General features: G+C 52.2%; 1 protein-coding gene across 4 annotated transcripts in view; it reads left to right on the top strand.

Annotated features, from left to right (window-relative positions):
* Nucleotides 1-17178, top strand: part of GALNT6 (polypeptide N-acetylgalactosaminyltransferase 6) — a 34487-nt gene that overhangs the window by 6132 nt on the left and 11177 nt on the right. For 3 of the 4 annotated variants that reach the window (XM_001504324.5, XM_070271438.1, XM_070271437.1), the window contains 5 exons: nt 1644-1763; nt 4792-5384; nt 7220-7392; nt 15013-15162; nt 16481-16715. In XM_001504324.5, the coding sequence (XP_001504374.3) occupies nt 4894-5384; nt 7220-7392; nt 15013-15162; nt 16481-16715 (1049 nt within the window). In that variant the 5' untranslated portion in view covers nt 1644-1763; nt 4792-4893. Of the gene's footprint in view, nt 1-1119; nt 1298-1643; nt 1764-4791; nt 5385-7219; nt 7393-15012; nt 15163-16480; nt 16716-17178 lie in introns of those variants that run through there. The other variant, XM_023643577.2, reaches the window with a different exon arrangement.

Below are 17178 nucleotides of genomic sequence, written 5' to 3'. Positions count from 1 at the left end.
TGGGCCACTGAAGCGGAGCACGGGAACTTAACCACTGGGCCACGGGGCCGGCCCCCACACTAGACTTTTGGTACATCCTACACATGTATGTATAATAACTGAAATGAAATTTTAACAAAACAATACTTACCCGTATTACACATGAGCACTTTGGTATATTCTTTTTTGTCCTATTCTGATCTTTTAAAGAATTTTTTCCAGGGGCCAGCCCAGTGGCACAGTGGTTAAGTGCACACGTTCTGCTTCGGCTGGCTCGGAGTTCACTAGTTCAGATCCTAGGTGCGGACATGGCACCGCTTGGCAAGCCATGCTGTGGTAGGCATCCCACATATAAGGTAGAGGAAGATGGGCACCGTCGTGAGCTCAGGGCCAGTCTTCCTCAGCGAAAAGAGGAAGATTGGCAGCAGATGTTGACTCAGGGCTAATCGTCCTCAAAAAAAAAAAAATTTTCCATGCTAATTTGCAACGCTTTAAATTTATTTCACAATCCTATGCATCAGTGGTTTGGTGGACACTGGGCTGGGTGAAACCTCAGTTCCCTTATACCAGTGAGAGAAGGTAAGTTTGTGTTCTGGCTGGTGGGGCCAGGGAAGCAGGTCCCATTTGCTCAACCTAGGAAAGCTTCCTGGAAGAAGAGGATTTCTGGTGTCTTCTCAGTACTGAAACCAAGATGATCTGATGTGTTATGATCCCAAGGGTGGCTGGAGGGAAAAGAGTTGGGGATGAATGCTCAGCAGCAGCAGGAGGGGAATGAGTGGTGGAGAGCTGTGGGCATACTTGCCAGTGGACCTGGAGGCCAGGCCGTGGAGCCCGAAGGTGAGGGAGTCACACAAGCCCACTGGGGTGGGGAGGAGCCTGTGAAGCCCTGCACTAGACAAAGTCCTACATGCCTACACTTCCTTCACCAAGCGTGGTTGGGGGTGACATCCCGACCTTGCTCACCACACTTCTGGGAATCGGCTCCTACACAGGGAGCAGGATCCTTAACCCTGAAGTCTTCTGGCTTCTGCCAGGTTGTGTGTCTCTCCTCAGGAACTCTTTCCTCTTGCCCGCATGCTGAGCACACAAACTAGAGAGCGAATCCCGTACGGCCAGGGCTAATCACAGGTGTCTCGTTTCAGGATGTGGTTAGTACCTTGAGAAAGTGCAGGCTCCAGCGAGAAAGCGTTGGACTGCGAGAGCAGAAGCCTGGGAAGGGCTTGGCGTGACCCTCGGTCTCCCTCTCCAGCAGAAACCTGATGTTCTAGTGGTTAAGATTCCCTGCTCTCGCCGCCACCGCCGAGGCGTTCGTTTCCCGGTCAGGGCACCACACCCATCTATCGGTTGTCATACTGTGGTGGCTGTGTGTTGCTGTGACGCTGAAAGCTACACCACCAGTATTTCAAATACCAGCAGGGTCCCCTTGGGGGAACAGGTTTCAGCGGAGCTTCCAGACTAAAACAGACTAGGAAGAAGGACCTGGCCACCCACCTCCAAAAAATTTGCCATGAAAACCCTATGAATAGCAGTGGGGCATTATCTGATATAGTGCTGGAAGATGAGAGGATGTTGCAAGAAGAGCAAGCAGGGTCCTGCTCTGCTGTGCACAGGGGCAGTAGGAGTTGGAACTGACTTAACGGCACTAACAACAACTCTTTCTCCAGGGCCAATAAAAGGAGCAAAGGCGAACCCCACTGCAAAGGACCACGAGGCAATGCCAGGAGAAAGTTGGCGTGACCTTGGTGATTCTGAGTGAGACAATCAGGGAGGCCTTCCTGGAGGAGGTGAGTCTTGAGCGCTTGGCAGCAGCCGGTAACTAAGCTGTTCCCACGCCTTTGTTTCTGACTGTGCTCCCTCTTTCTTGCTGGAGTGGACAGGCAGACAGAAAGTATTGGGGAAGGTGCAGCCTGCAGGATGGTGCAACACTGTCACGGCAAACACTTCCCCATTCTGCGGGCCCTCTGTCTGTGCTTAGCTGGGGCAGTTCCAGAACTGATGAGGGGTCTAGATCAAGCAGAAGCCCTTGTGCTGGCCCAGCAGACCTCAACCCCCAGGGCAGGAAAGAGCCTCTCCGTCGAATGCCCGTTTCCTCCTGGGCAGCTTCTGCAAGCCCGGGCAGCTCTGCCTTCCTCAGCTTGGCCCGTGGTGTCTGTGCCACTGCTCCATTTCAATTTTATTAATTTTTGCATAGGTAATGTAATCAGGGTTCAAAGTAGAAAAGGGAATTCAGAGAAGTATCTCTTCTTGTTCCTGTCCCCTCCCTGGACAGGTGCTCCCTGGACCCACTGCTACCCGTTCTTCTTCTCCAACTAGATTTTAAACTCCCACGGGGAACAGCATTGTCTCATACCTCTCTGTGTCCCTCTGTGTCCCAGCTGGGGTGAACTGTCCACCCAAGGGAGTTCTCCTGGCACCACACCCTCCCTCCTCATCAGCGCTGCTGCTCTCTTGGGTTGGACCCCAAGCCCTGTTAACTGGCCGTCCGGCTGCCTGGCAGATCCCTCTCCTGGACGCCCTCCACCAGCTGTCATGTTGCTTTTCCTGTAACGCTGGGCCCCCCACAAATCCGTTATTGCTTCAGGTCAGGTCAAGGGCAAACTCCTCGGCGTGATGACTTGGTTTCAGCCACCTTTCCAGGCCCATCTTCTGCTACTCCCATCAGGCTTCATGCTCCCACCATACTGAACGACTTGCAGTTCTCTGACTGGCCCTGCTGTCTCCTGCCTCTAGGCCTTTGTATATGTTGTTCCCTCTGCCTGGAGTGTGCTCACCTCGCCTGGCCAGCTCCTACTTGTGGGTTAGTGCTCAGCCCAAGCTTCTGCTGGGGGACCTCTTCTCAAACGTTACCCTCCCCTACTTGCATCGTCTCTCCCTCAGCACCCGAAGGTGACTCCCTCATGCTATCTTCTCACCAGGTGATCTCCATTTAAAATCTGGCTCCCCCGACTGACTGTATGCTCCTTGCAGGCTGGGCTTGCTCATCTCTGTGTCTCCTCATCTGGCAGAGGACCTGGCATACAGCACATATTCAATCAATACTGGCCAATTGAACATCTCCCATGTCCCAGACAGCACCTAACACAGAATAGACGCTCAACGAGATTTCATTTTATTTAATTTTTCATGCTGCTGCTGAATTTGTTATCAAAGGAAACCACCTGTCTCCCCCCAACCAGAGTGAACCCTGCTGCCCCTTGAGACCATGACGGCCACATAGTCTCCAGATCTAAGTGACCCCCGACACCGGGCCTCCCCATATGCAGCAGCTCGCTTGTTGAAATAACAGCAGTAAATAGTTCAACTGGAGTTACTTTTAAGCAAGACCTATCATGGGATAATGAGTGTGGCTTTGGCCAAGGACCAGGTGCTTGAGGATAATTGCTGGGAAGTTGAGCAAGGATTTATTCATCATAATAACAGAAATAATTGATACCATTTATTGAGGGCTTGGTATGTGCCAGGCACTCTGCCGAGTGTTTGACATACGTTATCTCTGATTTAATCCTCACCACAGCCCTGGGAGTTAGGTATTAGTTACCCCCACTTTATAGATGAGGAAATTGAGGCTTAGAGAAATTAAGAAATTTGTCCAAGGGTCACGCAGCTGCTAATGATAAAAACTAACACTTTTTGAAAACTTACTGTGTGCGGAGACTGCTAAGCTTTTTCCGTGAATTATTTCATTGAACTCAATCCTTCTGTGAACCCTAGGAGGCAGGTGCTGTTACTACTAGAAGGGGCAGAACCAGGATTTGTGCCCAGGTCTATTGCCACCGGTTTCTAGCACTTAACCCGGTAAGCCTTGTGCTTCTGGAGCACAAGAGGAAGTTTTGCAAACATTCATCCTCTGAGCCGTGGGACCACGTGCCTCGGGGTGGAAGCTGCTGACACACAAGCCCAGTCCTGCCTGCAAGGTGTTGTCATAGAATCTTGGATTAAAAAAAAACTTTTTATTAAATATGAATAGATGAAGAAGAAAACTGATAAAATATGTGAGGGGGTATAAAGAATAATAATACCAGCCGCCATCCACTTTAAGAAAATAACTCTTTCCTTTGAGGTCCCCCTGTGTGTCTATTCCCATACCTTTTCCCCCAGAAACTCTGGTTTCAGCATTCCTTTATTTTTCTTTATAGCTTTACCGCATAGTCATTTTTGTAGTTGCAGAAATGTGTTGTTTAGTTTTACATTGTTAAATTTTCTGTAAATGGAATCATAATGTACATATCTTTCTGCAACTTGCTTTTTTTGCTCAACGTCGCCTCTGTTGTTGCCCCTCGAAGCAGTTTATTCTTTGTCGCTGCTGTATATCCCCCATGGGGTGGCTGTTTCACGCTGTTTGTTCACTCTACTGCTGATGGACATTTGGATTCTGCCTTGTTTTTGCCATTTTAGTCAGTGTGGCTAGAGACATGCTGGTACCTGCCCCCTGGCTCACGTGTGCTGGAGTTTATCTGGGATATCAAACCAGGAGTGGAACTGTGGGGTCATGGAGTCCGTACGTTTCAAATTGTACTTGATAATGCTAAATTGTTTCCCGAAGTGGTTATGTCATTTAAGTCTCTTCACGTCGAGTTTCGGTGTTCCAGTTATTCTAGATCCGTGAATGTCGGCGTCTTAGGGCAGGAAGGAAACGCTGCGCCCATCTCCTCGCTTTATGGACGGAGGAAACTTAGGTGCAGGGAAGTCAAGTGACGGGGTTAAGGCGATGTCACCATTCAGCTAGAGTCAGGACTTGAACCTCAAGCCCCCTCACTCCTCTCCCCACCCCTGGCTTGGCTCATTTCTCTCTCTCATCCCCTCCCTTTTCAGGCTCAGGCTCCAAGGGGTGGCCGCCACAACGCATCGAGCTCTTTGCAGGGTCCAGTCCAGCACTCGGAGCTGACCTAGCCGTGTCCCCGGTGGTGCCCGAGGATGAGGCTCCTCCGCAGACGTCACATGCCCCTGCGCCTGGCCGTGGTGGGCAGCGCCTTTGTGTTCTTCCTCTTCATCCTGCAGAGGGATGTAAGCAGCAGGGAACAGGCCATGGAGAAGCCATGGCTGAAGTCCTTGGTGAGCCAGAAGGATCACGTCCTGGACCTCATGATGGGGGCCGTGAACAACCTTCGGGATTCGATGCCCAAGCTCCAGATCAGGGCTCCAGAGCCCCAGGGGACACTAGTCTCCACAAACCAGTCCTGCCTCCCCGGGTTCTATACTCCAGCTGAGCTGAAGCCCTTCTGGGAACGGCCACCACAGGACCCCAGTAGCCCTGGGGCGGACGGGAAAGCATTTCAGAAGGACAAGTGGACCCCGCAGGAGACCCAGGAAAAGGAAGAGGGCTACAAGAAGCACTGTTTCAACGCCTTTGCCAGTGACCGGATCTCCCTGCAGAGGGCCCTGGGGCCGGACACTCGGCCACCTGAGTAAGTGGCCCGGAGTCCTCGGGTAAGGCCGGGGCTCTGCCAGAGTTGTGGCTGGTGTGGCCATGGCCGCAGGCCAAGTGCCAGGTAGAGAGCTGAGGGGATTCTAGAACGTGGGCAAGGATTTCCTCTAAGCCTTCGCTTCTTTGCTTGACCAACTGCCCTTATCCCAAGGGGTGGGGTTCAGGAGTATTGTGGCCAGGCCAGAGGCCCAGGGAGACCTGTGGGAGCAAAACACAGTTATAAAGAGTGACAGGACAAAAGGAGGAACTCAGGGCACAGGGGCACCTGGGAGGGACTGATTCCAGCCACAGTTTCGGTGGCCTTGCTGAGGCCTGCCCCAGAGACCATGGCACCCTGCTGCTGGACTGTTGGGGGAGGGCCCTTTCCTGACGGCAGCCCTGGTGGTCAGGACCATCCCCCCACCGCCTGGTTTCCATCAGTGAAGGCCCACAGAGCCATGACTTCTTTCCGAGCTTTATTTGAAGCTGTGTCTACTTTCAGCCCTGGGCGGGGAACCAGCACATGGATCCTTGAGCTGTGGCCACTTCACACCAGTGCAGCCGAGGTTGCGTTCACACTGTCCCCGAGTTAAAGATTTTGTGTCTTCCTCATTTAGACTTTGTCTTTCCAACTCAATGGTTATACCCTTTTTGGCCTTTTCTTACATGGCAGCCCGCATCCCCAAATTCATGATTCTCTAGGACTGCGAACCTGGGGTTCCCCAGATTTGGACCAAGTATTATAGTCCTGGAATGTGGGGCCACTTGGAGTCGTCAGGAGCTCGTCAGCGGGGAACAACGGTGTTGGCCATGAGGACGGCCAGTGGAGGAAGTTCAGGAGTCTCCTCTGGAGGGTCCAGGAGATATCTCTGACCAGCAGAGGAGGTTAAGAAAGGAGGTTAGGGGGCCAGCCCGGTGGTGTAGTGTTTAAGTCCGTGCGCTCCGCTTCGGCAGCCCAGGGTTTGCTGTTTCGGATCGTGGGCACAGACCTATGCACTCCTTATCAAGCCACACTGTGGCCTCCACATAAAATAGAGGAAAACTGGCACAGATGTTAGCTCAGTGACAATCTTCCTCAAGCAAAAAGAGGAAGATTGGCAACAGATGTTAGCTCAGGGCCAATCTTCCTCACAAAAAAAAAAAAAAAGAAAAGAAAAGAAGAAAAGAAAGGGGGTTAGGCCGCATGCTCTCTTGAGGTCCAGTATTCGCACATTCCCACCCCCCCACCCGAGAGAGTGTCAAGAGGGTGGCAGTGTGGCCAGGTGCACAGAGTGGTTGGAGTGGATGAGGATAGAGAAAAGGTCACAGAAGATTGTTTGTGATGGCAGTGTCAGATAGCAGGGAATTAATGAGGAAATGGGTTAGAGAGGGACTGTAAATTGTGCAGAGAGGAGCGCTTGTCTCTTGCTGAGTGTGGAAATTGTAGTCACTTTTCTCACATGTCAAATTTGCCCTTTATCACTCACCCCTTGGGGACCTCTGGATCCAATTACACTTTATGCAGTACACATATTACCAAGGAGGAAAGAGTCAGCCCCGGGAACTCCTACAGCAAATGAGAGAAGCGAGGGGGCAGCAGTGGGGAGCCCTCAGCAGTGCGGCAGGGGCACCGAGCCAGCTCTGGGGGAGGCAAGCTTTGGACTGGGTTGGCTAGGACCTGTGCAGAGGCTCAGAGTGGGTGGCAAATACAGTGTAAGCCGGTCCCAGGGAGCAGCTATTCTCAGCTACAACAGAGAATATAGGCTGGATGGTCAAGGGAATCTGTGAACAGAGCCCTCCCCACCCCCGGAACTCCCAGGGACCTGGAGAGCTATATCTACACTTTCATCCTTCCAGATGTGTCGACCAGAAGTTCCGGCGCTGCCCCCCACTGCCCACCACCAGCGTCATCATCGTGTTCCACAATGAGGCCTGGTCCACGCTGCTGCGGACGGTGTACAGCGTCCTACACACCACCCCTGCCATCCTGCTGAGGGAGATCATTCTGGTGGATGATGCCAGCACTGATGGTGAGGTTGGCGGGGGCCCTGAGGAGGGGGCTGGTGTCACCCTGGTACTCTGGGAAGGAGGACAGATTGTCTCGAGGGAGTAGGCACCTTCATTGCCTGTTTCCTGCCATCAAGCTCATCATAGAGGCCAGGAGCAGGGAGCAGACAGGTAGGGGACAGGAGGCAGGCAGACCACGTTCCTAGAGCCTGGACCTCATTCCCACTTCACCCAAAGAGCTCCAGAAGCTTTGCAGTTCTGGCTTCTGAGACTCCCTTAGAGCTGCCAGGCCCAACCCCGAGTCAGAAATGCTGGGAGTGGTCTGGGCAGAGGGTAGGAACAGGTCTTCCCTCTGTGTCCCACCTGCTAGACCACACTTCTGCTCTTGCAGATTCCATCCGCCTCAGAAGCCGTTTGTGCTATCGCTGTTAATAGTCCAATGAAGTTACTCACCAAACATCTACCTTCAAAGCAATTCCGCAAACATCTACTGAGTACTCTGTGCCTGGCACTGACTCAGGCAGGAGAGATTCCATGACAAATGACAAATGAGACAGATCTTGCGCTGAAAAGGCTGACAACCCTCACAGGTCAGATAGCGGCTTACAACACTGACTGCACCCCTAACGGACATGAAAGGGTGTGGCCTTGAGAGTCCAACACCCAGGAATTCAAATTCCAGCTCAGACTCTTCCTAGCTCTGTGAACTTGAGTAAGACACTTGGCCTCTCTGACCCTCAGTTTCCTCTTCTAAAAATGAAGACAATTGACTCCCTTACCTGGTGGACGAAGGATCAGAGACAGGTGATAAACGCAATAATTCACGTGCTACAGAGTACTTAGCATCGAGTAAGAGCTCCATAAGCATTCGTTTCATTCTATTCTCTGTATGGGAAAAACGTGGTACCGGAGTATGTAGTCAGGAGAGGGTATTTCTGCGGGGCATGGCGGGGTAGTCCACAGTGGAGGTCAGATTGGAGCTGGGCCTTGAAGCATGAGTGTTTGGGGAGAGAAGAGGCGTTGACGGGCATTCTTGGAAGAGAGAGTGGCATAAGCAGAATCCTAGAGATAGAGGGGTGTTTGTGAAAAATAGAGAAGTTGATGTGGCCGAAGCTTCAGTTTGTTGTAGGAAATAACACTTAAAAAAAATGTTAAATTGAAATCCATTCCATGCTAAAAGTAGTTATTTAGGAGAAAAAAATGAGGAGTTGTTGAAGGTACTTAAGCTGGAGAGTGACCTTGTCTCAAAAGGATGGCAATTTCGTGGAAGGGTAATTGTCAGGAACAGAGGCAAAGGACCCCAAGTTCTTACAAGCTCTTGAGAGGAGGATGGCGGGGCCAGAACTAGAAAAGGGACGGTGGGACTGATGCGTCATTAGCCTGGGCGTCTCCAGGGGCTGAGCCCTCCTCCCGGGGGGCGCGTGATGTCTGGGCTCTCCGGTGCCCACGCTCTCATATCGAGGGCTGCTTCCTCTCCTAAGCTTCCCCTGCTGCCCCCTGGGGGAGGGGTGATGCGACAGTGAGGACTAGGGCCGGGGAGGGTGGCAGAAGGAGGAGCCAAGTATGAGCACTGTCAGTCCATTTCCGCAGGGAGCACACATTTCCCAAGGGAGGATGGTCAGACACCTAGCAGCACTTCCAAAGCAAAGGCAAACAAGTGTCAGGATGCAGTGAAAGGGTCTGGCAGACCAGGAGCGCAGAGATTAGGCTTCCGGGAGGGAGGGGCAGAGAATCTGGCGGAGATGGGAGGGGCTGGGAGTGGCCTCTAGGAAATCTTAGCAGTGAAGGAGTGGCTGTGTGGAAGGGGAGGGAGTGCATGGCTGCCCTTCCTTTCGTGCTGGGCTCCTTGGTAACCCTTCTCCCCCCAGACCTGTGCTACCCAACCCTCAGAAGCTTCTTCCCTTGACTCACATATGGTGGAAGTTCTAAACGGTTTCAATTTGTCACCCAGGATTTTGTGAGTCCGTAAGGTACAAGTGCCCAGTTGGGCTACTCCTCTGAGCAGGCTAGACAAGTGACAAGTGCCAGGCTGGCACAGGCAGCATCTAAAGGGCACGGCAGCCTGTACCTAGTAGGTGATCCTTGCAGGAGCTCCCGTAGCCCCTCCAAAGGACACGTGTTCGCTTCTTTCTGGTTGTCACGCCCTTGTTGCCCTGAACTCTCTCTTAGGGCCAATCCCAGCATTTTGGAATCAGGGCCTGAAAAACCTAAACTGGTCATTCTTATTTTTCCAGTCCTGGCCTCCTTTGAGAATCTGTTAACAGCTATGCTGCTCTCCCTAGAATTGTGTCGAATTGCCACACCAGGGTGCACACACCCACATTTTTGCGTGCAATTCCAGGGAATTTGTGGACCCTAGGATAAACAACCCCACCTTGAGGGCTTGCGGACTCTTGAGGTACTTTCAGCAATGTCCGCTTCAGTGGGGAAAAGGGAGAAACTCACATCTATGGTCAGAAATCCCTGCAGTCCACAGCGGGATAAAATTTCCCACACGTTTGACGCTTTGATCAGATTAACTGGCTCTCATTACACACACACAAACGAGGGCTGTGTCTCCACTGAAATGCAATGACCGTGCTCTCTGTCCTCCTATCCAGGCGCCTGGCAACGCTCTATGACCACAAGTATAGGGGCGTTTGATACTGGGGTCAGGGCAAGAGGCCAAGTGCCAGGCTGGGGAACTTTTTCTTTCCCACCTCAGAGTCAACCTCAGACACAGATTTCAGTCCTGCCCGGTCAGGTCAGCAGCCGGGTCCACTTCTGGTCTGGCACGTTCCACAAGCTTCTGAAAACTGGCCCCCCAGGCCCATCGGTCTCCTGTGCCCCAAACAAGTCATCCCCTTGTTGAAAGCCCTGCGCTGCCTCTGCGGGAGGCTGAGGAGAGAATCTAGGCCTCACTCCCAAGGGAATCTGCTAGATGGATGGGAGGAAATCAAGCACATACCAGGACCCCAAGAGTCAAGAAGTGAACAGGACCCTCAATGAGCAAGGTGCTCACGGAGAGAGGAGGATGGGGCAGGTGGGGTTGGCCAGGGAGCAGGTTCTGTAGGAGGAAGGTAGAGGAACCAGCGGGCGAAGGAAAGGAGAGAAGGGGCAGCCCTGACGTCAGAGAACTCGGGAGGAGATATTTGGGGAGCACTCTGGGTTAGCCCATGATTTCTCCCACTGCCATCTCCCCTTGGAAGTCAGAGCTGGTCAGACCTGAAGTGAGTGGCAGTTCCTCTCGTGGCCTCCAGAAATCCTAAGAGGTACCAGTAACGCAAGTCAGGAATTGTCCGAAGGGTCCGATTTTAGTTGAATTACAACTTCCAGAGTCTATTCTAACCAGTAAGCTTGCTTCATCACCTCCATCTCTCACCTCTGTACTTGTTTTATAAGATAGGAAAAGGTCTCTATAGTAACTCTATGTCCTGGATTTTCTGAGAAAGTTTCCATTTCAATATTTTCTTCCCCATTAAAAAATTCTGTTCTCTTTGGGGCTGGCCCGGTGGTGCAGCGGTTAAGTTCACACGTTCCGCTTCGGCGGCCCGGGGTTTGCTGGTTCGGATCCCGGGTGCAGACATGGCAGCGCTTGGCAAGCCATGCTGTGGTAGGCGTCCCACATATAAAGTAGAGGAAGATGGGCACGGATGTTAGCTCAGGGCTAATCTTCCCCAAAACAAAAAAAGAAATCTAGTCTCACATGTCAATTTCACCTGCCTGTCTACTCCTGACACCTGGAAATGGAAAGTGGCCAACGGGGGGTCTTGATTTGGGTTTGAAAACATGACCCAGTGTCCAAATGTTCTGTCTGGACAGGTGGATTCTAGAATACTCTCAAAGGTGTTATACTTGTTTATTTCTGCTTTTATCCTTCCAAAGGGATTAACCAAGAGAAATGGCCCCATTGCAGTTAGAGCTGAGGTTGGATAGTGTATGGATGGACATAAAAGTAGAATAAAAGCAAAGAAAACAGGAAAAATTAGATAGGAAGTCCTCCTGACAAGAAAGTATTTTTGCTTTTCTTTTCTAGATTTTTCAAAAGCCAAAGAAGAGGGAGACAGTACACAAAAGAAGAGTAACCAAAGGCAGGAGTTCACTAATTTGCTTAATAAGTATTTGTTAGTTACCTAGTAGGTGCCAGGCCCTGGGAGTACAGCAGTGAACCAGTTGGACAAAGTCTCTTCTTCTTGGAGCTTATTTTTTTAATGGGAAAGATAGAAAATACTATATAATTTCAGATAATAATAAGTACTATGAAGAAATAAGAGGGGAAGAAAGAATGCAGGTGATGGGCTGGCGAGTCATTAGCAGCTCCTTTAGTCAGGGTAGCCAGGAAAAGCTTCTCTGAGTGTTCCCCACAATGGGAACAGCCAGTGCAAAGGCCCTGAGGCTTAGCATATTAATGGAGCAGAAATAAGGCCAGCATGGCTAAAGAGAAGTGAGCTGAGAAGCAGAAACAACACTGGTACAGAGTGAGTGTAGAAAGGTGAGCAGAGCTGAATCATAAGACCTTTGTAATCAAAGGTCAGTGTTTGTTTTTTTTGTGTGCGTGTGTAGTAAAATATACCTAACAAAATTTACCATCATAACCATTTTAAGTGTGCCATTCAGTGGCATTAAATGTGTTCACATTGTTGTGAAACCGTCACCACCACCTTCCATCTACAGAACTCTTTCATCTTCCCAGACTGAAACTCTGTACCCATTAAACACTAATTCCCTATTCCTTCCTCCCCCAGCCTCTGGCAACCACCATTCTATGTTCTGTCTCTATGAATTTGACTACTCTAGGTACCTACAGAAGCGAATCATGCAGTATTTGTCCTTTTGTGACTGGCTTCTTTCACTTAGCATAATGACTTCCAGGTTCATCCATGATGTAGCCTGTGTCAGGATGTCCTTCCGTTTTAAGGCTGAAAATTTCATTGTATAGACCACATTTGTTTATCCATCCATCCACCCGTGGACATTTGGGTTGTTTCCAAATTTTTGGCTATTGTGAATGATGCTGCTGTCAACATGGGTGTACAAATATTTGTTCGAGTTTCTGCTTTCAGTTCTTTTGGGTACATACCCAGAAGTGGAATTGCTGGCTCATGTGGTAATTCTCTGTTTAATTTTGGGGGAACCACCATACTGTTTGGATTTGTTTTAAAGTGCAATTTCAAACCGCTGTTGTGACACGATCTGATTTATGGTTTTAAGAGCTAACTCTGCTGCTCACTGTGGCTGCTCTGTCGAGAATAGATTGGGAAGAGTGGTGTAGAGTAGAGGCCAGGAGTCCAGCTGAGGCATTGTTGCTGGGGTGACAATGGGGACGAGAGGGAACTGGCAGTACTTGCTGATGGACTGAGTGTGGAGGGTGAGGAAAGGGAGAACCCAGCGTGATACTGAGCTTAGAGCAGCGGGAAGGGTGCTGGTGCCGAGTACTGACATGGGGGAGCATGGGGGCAGGTTGGAGGGAAACCCAGAGTTCTGTTTCAGGCACGTTAGACATCTAGGGAAGATGGCAAGGCCAGGAAAAAGACCCCGCAGCCCTCTGCATATAGATGACATTGCAAACCACGGGACTGAGTAAGGTGTGTGTGTTGGAGGTCATAGGAGCCCCGTAGATGCCAGTCAAGAGGAATGAAGCTGGGTCAGCGTGGTGGGGTGTTGAACCTAAATTAGGAGACTACTGACCGGGGGATGTAAGAAAGTATGATTGGGCTCGGCTGTGTCTCCACACTTGGCCCTGCTGTACTCAGCTCTGGGGCATGTGTCCAGTGGGTCCAGGGGTGTGACAGGAGACTGTCAGGAGGGGCATAACTCACGGGAGTTGTCTCACTCCCCTCGAGGGGCCTGAGGCCCACGCTCAGAATCCCCAGGTCCAGCCTAGCCACCCTCGACTGGCAGGAAGTTATGGGAGAAGGGCTTTGTGGAGCTCAGGCCCCCCTGAGGCTCACGGCTCAGCGCTTCGCAGTCTCTTACCACAAAACCCACTTCCTGTGATGTTTGTCCCTGGGTTATCTCCGCCACCGTGAACTTCCTGTGAGGACGGCTAAGCGAGTTCTCGGGGGAAACATCAGCCACACCGAGGACGAGAGGCTCCTGGTTGGGCTTCCTCCCTCTGTCCTGTTACAGCCAGCACTTGGGGCTGCTGTTGGATCCGGAGTCAGGAGCTCCTTGGGGGCAGGACTCAGCCCAGGCCCCTCCCCACCCAGGGTCGTGTCTGGTCCCCAGGCAGTGTTAGCACGTGCTTGCTGAGCGAGTGCAGGGCTGCCAAATGAGGCTAATTTTGACTCAAACATTGGGGACAGTACTCCCTATTTCATAGTGTTTTAATCTTCACAGAGGAGATTAAATAAGAAGGTCAACATGAAAATGCCTAGTTCAATGACTGGCACACAGTAGGTGCTCAGGTTTTGGGCATAGTGTGTGTGTGTGTGTGTGTGAGGGAGAGAGAGGTCGATCACACTCCCACAAAATTGACTTCAGGCCCCACAGTTTGTAGAACACTGCACTTGGAACAAGGCCTGAGCGCCTGGCTCATCCTACAGCCCGAAAGAGAAAGGACACACCCATCTGTCACCCCTGCCCTCCACTTTCACTTCTGAAACTACGGGCAACTCCCTTCTGCCCAGTCGGGAACAGGACGGTGGCGCAGATAAACCACAAGAGCAGTTAATAAAACATAGGTAAGGTTGGGGGTATGTTTCAAGATGGATGGTTGCGGAATAGAGCCATTTTTAATGCTCTGAGGACTTAGCCTGAATAACGGGGTCGTGTGGTAAGCCCCAACTCAGCAGGAGCTGGAGGTCTCAGTAGAGACACCCCCTCCCTTCAAAGAGCATACCCTCCCCCCAAAATCGCCCCCCCAGAAACTCCGGATAGTTGCCCCTCCTGCGGCTCCCGCAGCCCCCTACTACCTCTGTCAGGTCCCTGATCACCTGCCTGGCAACCGCCCACCCCCTGGGCGGCCGGCTCACCACTGTGCCTGGCCCAGGGCGGGCTCTTGAGACATGTTTTTAAAATTTAATTAAAAAACTGCCCGGCATCTTTTCATCTTAAAGAATTCCGCATGCAGAGGAGGTAATGAAGAGGATTCGAGTCAGATTTCTTGCTGCTGATCCAGCAAGCTGGAAGTCAACATTTGTGTGTGCTCTGCCTATCAAACTTACTCTGAAGAGCCTGGAGACAGGGGGTCGGACACTGAGAAAGGACTGCCACAACCACGGGTGTGGAAAGGAGAGGAGAGGAGGCCGGAATCAGGGCTCTGAGAGATGGGGACTGGGAGGGTGCAGAGACCAGGAGAGGCATCTGAGAGCCTTTGTTGGAAGTTTATACTTGATCTGAGACCAAAGGAACACGACTCTGAGGTCCCGTGTCAGCCCTTAGAGAAGGTGCCTGAGTCAACAGGCGCAGAATGGGCGCCGCAGAGCCAGTGTCCTGGCAGGGTGGGCCTCGGGGGCAGGGCACGCTTGCCCACACACAGGGCTTCCTCCTTCCTCCCGCTTCCCCACCTCAGCTTCTCTGGAACTGGTTAGTGCAGTAGGCACACGGGGAGGGTTCAAATCCAGCCTGCTGGAGGCCGGAGAGCGGCTTCGGCTTACTGCCCACAGGGGATTAGGTTTGCAACAAAGTCGCAGAGCTGGCAACAATGACACTGTCCCTTCCAGAATACTTAAAGGAGCAACTGGAGCAGTACGTGAAGCAGCTGCAGGTGGTGAGGGTGGTGCGGCAGAAGGAGCGGACGGGGTTAATCACTGCCCGACTGCTGGGAGCCAGCGTGGCACAGGCAGAGGTGCTCACCTTCCTGGACGCCCACTGTGAGTACAGGAGTGCCGGCCTGGCACCAGGAGGCCTGCATGGGGTCTGGTCCCCTGCTCTCTGGCAGAGTGGAGGGCTGGGATTGTGGTATCACTTCTTGCTCTTCTGTCCCAGGAGTGAAGGAGGCTTGGGACTCCTCCAGCCTCTGACCCCTTTCTCACCCCAATCCCGAGGAAGTCTCATCAGGAGGCACAACAGCCCTAGCAGTTGGTGACCCGACTGACAGTTGCTGGGAGTGTGCTCTGGAGCCCCAGACGCTCCTCTGGGCCTCCCTCCCCGGATCTGGACCTCATTCTGAGCCCAGTGCCTCGGAGAGGCCTCCTGTCACCACTGGGAACTGGTTTGCGTAGAGCTTTCCTGTAGGGCCACATGGAGCCAGCAAGGCCTCCCACTTGCCCCAAACCAAAACACCTCCCCACTGGTGTCGGGAATAAAGACCATTCCCTAAAAGTGGTAATATCTGGGGCTGGCCCCGTGGCCGAGTGGTTAAGTTCGCGTGCTCCGCTGCAGGCGGCCCAGTGTTTCATTGGTTTGAATCCTGGGCGCGGACATGACACTGCTCATCAAACCACGCTGAGGCAGCATCCCACATGCCACAACTAGAAGCACCCACAACAAAGAATATACAACTATGTACCGGGGGGCTTTGGGGAGAAAAAATAAAATCTTTAAAAAAAAAAAAGTGGTAATATCTATTGGGGAAAGCTGTAGACTCAGAGTCAGAAGACCTGGTTTTTCGATCTGGCTCTGACACTAACTGAGCCTCAGTTTCCTCATTTGTAAAGAGAGAATAAGGATACCAACCTTACTCACCAACAGAAGTATTACTCAGAGTGCCAAATAAAGTAATGTATGCAGTTCATTGAACATCTCAAAGGGCAGGACAAATGAAAGGGACTGTTAGCCTACAACTGGAGCTGAAGCTGGAGGTGCAGATACCCCTGGCGGAGGGTCACCCCCTTCAGAAATCTGCAATGGGGTGGGGAGGCCCGATCCAGAGAATGGGCGGGAGACACCCATCCAGGGCCTTCCCTGTGCTTTTGGATCATTTGAGTTGACCATGTTACTCCCCCGAGAGCTCCATTCTCCCCCTCCAAGGGTGCCGCCACCGTTTGGTGGTGCGGGTGGGGGAGGTAGGAGGGTCTCAGGAGATCTCTCTGTGCTCTCTGCAGCTAGGAGCTTGCCTGTGGTTCTCTGCCTGTAACTAGGGAGTGGCTGGAGGGTTCTCCTGTCCTCCTGGATCTCCCCGCTGGCATGGGGCCACGGGCTCAGCTGTGTGCTGGACCCTGACTGCTGTCTCCTGGCCCCGGCCTGTAGGTGAGTGCTTCCATGGCTGGTTGGAGCCCCTTCTGGCTCGCATCGCCGAGGACGAGACAGCGGTGGTGAGCCCAGACATCGTCACCATCGACCTTAACACTTTCGAGTTCTCCAAGCCGGTCCAAAGGGGCAGAGTCCACAGCCGTGGCAACTTTGACTGGAGCCTGAGCTTCGGCTGGGAGGCTCTGCCTCCGCATGAGAAGCAGAGGCGCAAGGATGAGACCTACCCCATCAAGTAAGGAGCAGAGCCTGGTTAGCCCCTAACCTGGCCTCCGTGGCCCCAGGCCCACCCAGTTCCAGGGACCTGGCCCATCTCAGGTCAACATTTATTAGGTGCTCTATGAAACACTTGACAATTTATTTAATCCTCATCCCCCATGAGGTAGGTACTGCGATTAGCCTGTTTCACAGGTGAGGACACGGAGGCTCCTAGGGATGAAGAATTGGCCTTGGATTATGCAGCTAGCAAGTGGAACAAGGATGCCCATCCCAGCCAGTCAGACCCAAAGCCCGTGCTCCTAACCACGGCACTATACTGCCTCGCGCCGTAACAGCTTGCTCTCGTTCACCACTAACTGTGTGCTGGGCACCAGACTAAGGGCTTTCCATACTTTATCCCATTTATTCCTCCCTACACAGAGGAGGAGGGGACTGGCGCTTGCAGAGGCACTGAGAGATGGTGGGTAGAGGCCGTTGTT

Source organism: Equus caballus, chromosome 6 (genome assembly GCF_041296265.1).
Source record: "Equus caballus isolate H_3958 breed thoroughbred chromosome 6, TB-T2T, whole genome shotgun sequence".
NCBI lineage: Eukaryota > Metazoa > Chordata > Mammalia > Perissodactyla > Equidae > Equus > Equus caballus.
This window is presented reverse-complemented; position numbering and strand designations above follow the sequence as displayed.